The sequence below is a fragment of the Vigna angularis genome, chromosome 3 (genome assembly GCF_016808095.1).
Source record: "Vigna angularis cultivar LongXiaoDou No.4 chromosome 3, ASM1680809v1, whole genome shotgun sequence".
NCBI lineage: Eukaryota > Viridiplantae > Streptophyta > Magnoliopsida > Fabales > Fabaceae > Vigna > Vigna angularis.
Genome location: NC_068972.1, coordinates 31,680,034 through 31,683,022, shown reverse-complemented (window position 1 = coordinate 31,683,022; position 2,989 = coordinate 31,680,034). Strand labels below are relative to the sequence as shown.

General features: G+C 37.0%; 1 protein-coding gene across 1 annotated transcript; it reads right to left on the bottom strand.

The window, feature by feature from the left end:
* Positions 1–651: 651 nt before the first annotated feature.
* LOC128195861 (secreted RxLR effector protein 161-like) lies at positions 652–1,059 on the bottom strand. Its single transcript, XM_052874557.1, has one exon. The coding sequence runs from the start codon at positions 1,057–1,059 to the stop codon at positions 652–654; it is 408 nt and encodes a 135-aa protein (XP_052730517.1).
* Positions 1,060–2,989: the final 1,930 nt, after the last annotated feature.

Below are 2,989 nucleotides of genomic sequence, written 5' to 3'. Positions count from 1 at the left end.
AGGGCGCTTCTGGAGTATTCTAATCCTTTCATTATCAGTCTTAACAAAAAAAAAATTGAACATGACTAAATCATTGTCTATTCTTGGTAAAAAATAAAAATAAGAAATGTAGAGGGGCTAACTTTATGCTAGATGTTTGTGAGAATGCAACAGTAATAAGAGAGTGTAGCAGAGAATGTAATGCAGTTAGAGAGAAAAACGAGAGTAATTCTCCTTAAACAAAAGTAAGGTATATATGTATACCAGATACAAGTATGGCTCACTGTCATTTGACAGTTAAAGTCGTTAGTAGATTTAGTTTTTACATTTAACACTGCCCTCTAAAACTAAACTACTCAGGGATTTAACTCCAAGAGAATCCCTCAGCTTCTCAAACCTGTTTTGTCTTAATACCTTGGTGAAGATGTCCGCAATCTGTTCTTTTGTGGTACAGTACACCAATTCCAACTTCCCTTTACTAACTTGATATCTTAGATAGTGAAATTTGGTCTCTGTATGCTTGCTTCTACCATGAGAGACTAGGTTTCTGGATAAATTGATAGTTGATCTGTTATCCACCATTAATCATATTGGTTTACTATGTTCAATCTTTAATTCACGTAGAATAGCTTCTAGCCATGTGCATTGGCAGACAGTCTCTGCAGAGGATATTTACTCCGCTTCACAGGAAGAAAGTGCAACAACATTTTGCTTCTTTGAGCACCAAGAGATTGAAGCTCCCATACACTTAAACAAGTACCCACAAGTGCTCCTCCTATCCACCTGATCACCACTCCAATTTGAGTCACACCATGCCTCCAAAACTCCACTTGTACTGTTAAGCTTCTTGGGGAAAAGAAGACTGTAATTTGTTGTTCCCTTCAAGTAGCGCAGGATGTGCTTGGCTGCAGCGAGATGAGACTGTCTTGGATCATGCATGAATCTGCTGACTAACCCAACTCCAAAACTGATGTCAGGTCTGCTGTTACACATATATCTAAGAAATCTTACTATTTGCTTGAACAAGGTTGCATCCACCTTGCTTTCTTTCTCCTGACTGAAGAGTTTCAAGTTCGCCATGACTGGAATTGACGTGCAATTGCAGTCTTTCATATTAAATCTCTTCAGAATCTCGTTGACATACTTCTTTGATGAAGGAAAACTCCATCTATTGTCTGCATAAACTCCAGCCCAAGAAAGTAGCTCAAACTACCGAGATGTGATTATTCCAGGCTCGTCAATGTGTTTATTCCAGGCTCGAGGTATCTGACGAAGGCCATATAAAGCCTTGTTCAATTTGTACACCTTCAGCTCTTGACCTTTCTTTACAAATCCAGGTGGTTGTTGTTAACACTCGGCAAGTGTACCGAATCGTATCAAGTAATAATAAAATGGTAAGACCAAGTATCGTTTCCCAAAGGACTCACGACCTAAACAATTATGTGATTTCTTGATTAAATTAGGCTTGTAAACAAAATCTTTTAGGTTTAGATGCAAATACTGAAAAATAAATATGAATGCATGTGTTGATCAATTGGATTGAAAGATGCAAAAGTGATTGATATAAAATATGAATGATTATGTTGTTGGGGTTTCCGACTCATCCTATCCACTCTCATGTATTCAAGAATTCATCTTTCTTCATTAATGTTAATGCCACTTTCTAATTTACCTTAAACCCGATGTCTCGGTGAAGAAATGCTACTCCTAATCACTAGTTTACAATGTCTTGCCTCCCTAGCAATTATTCATGCATTACATTCGCATAGAAGCTTAAAGGCAACCGATCCTCCTATTCCTATGTCTAGGTAATATTGCTTCTAGGAGAATTTCCTCAGTTCTAGATGTACTTATATGTGTCCATACAAATAACATCAATGATCATGCAATTGAATGAGTTAAACAAAGTATGCATAGAGTATAGAAGAAAAACCCTAACAATTAATGAAAGAAAGCATATAAACTAAAGAATCAATTCAATACATGAGAGTTTCAAAGGATTACATCGGTTCCCCAACAACAATGAAAGTTTAGTTCACCATAGACATGGTGAAACTAGATGAAAAACAATGAAATAATGAAAGATAAAACCCTAGAATTTGAAGAAAGGAGCTTCCGCATCCAAAATCCTCCTCCAAGGGGTGAAGAAAGTGTGATTTCGCCTCTTTCTGTCCAAAGATAATAACCCTAATTCGACTAAAACCTTATATAGTTTCCTAAAAATTACAGAAAATAGGCCCAAGCTCAAATAAATGGCGCTCAGCGGTACTTTTGCCGCTCAGCGGTAAGTGCAGGTCTTCAGAATTGACACTCAGCTGGAGTTTTGGTCCTCAACGGTGACTGCGGAACTTCAGAATGCCGCTCAGCAGTAGAATTGCGCTCAGCGGTGACTACGACTCTTCTTTTAAGCACTTTCACTTCCTTTCTTGAGTCCAGCTCCTTACTACTTCAACTTCTTTCATCTAATTAATCTCAATTCTTGCAAAAACAAGGAAAACCAAGCATAATACCCATCCAACTCTCTTATTTCCAAAACATAAGCAAAAGCATGATTCCAAGCTAGTTTCTAAGTCATAAAGGTTGTCTTTAAGGTCAAAATTAAGTATAAAAATAACACTTTTTTCAACTTTTATCACAACCCCAAACTTAGAACTTTCCTTGTCCTCAAGCAAACAAGATGTAACTCAGTCTTCCACCAATCCATACAATGGTTCACCACATTCAAAACTCTTTCTTTCAAGACAAGTAATTACTCAAATCAGCTCATCACAAAGAATTTAGTCAAGATGCACACATGCTTTGGTGTTCACATAATCACATAGTATCCAAAAAATGCTATTCTCATGAATGATCAATTAACTAAGCATAGATGTAATCATGTGCTCATGGAATCTTTCCTCACTAGCTAAAGTGTTTCACTCAAACACACAAGTGTATAAGAGGTCACTCATTCACTCTACTATCACAATGTCACATGAATCAACTTTGCCTTTCATTTAACCACACTCAA

Bases quoted from the DNA above. Each gene is read 5' to 3' on its own strand.
- LOC128195861 (XM_052874557.1), bottom strand. From the start codon at position 1,059: ATGGCGAACTTGAAACTCTTCAGTCAGGAGAAAGAAAGCAAGGTGGAT.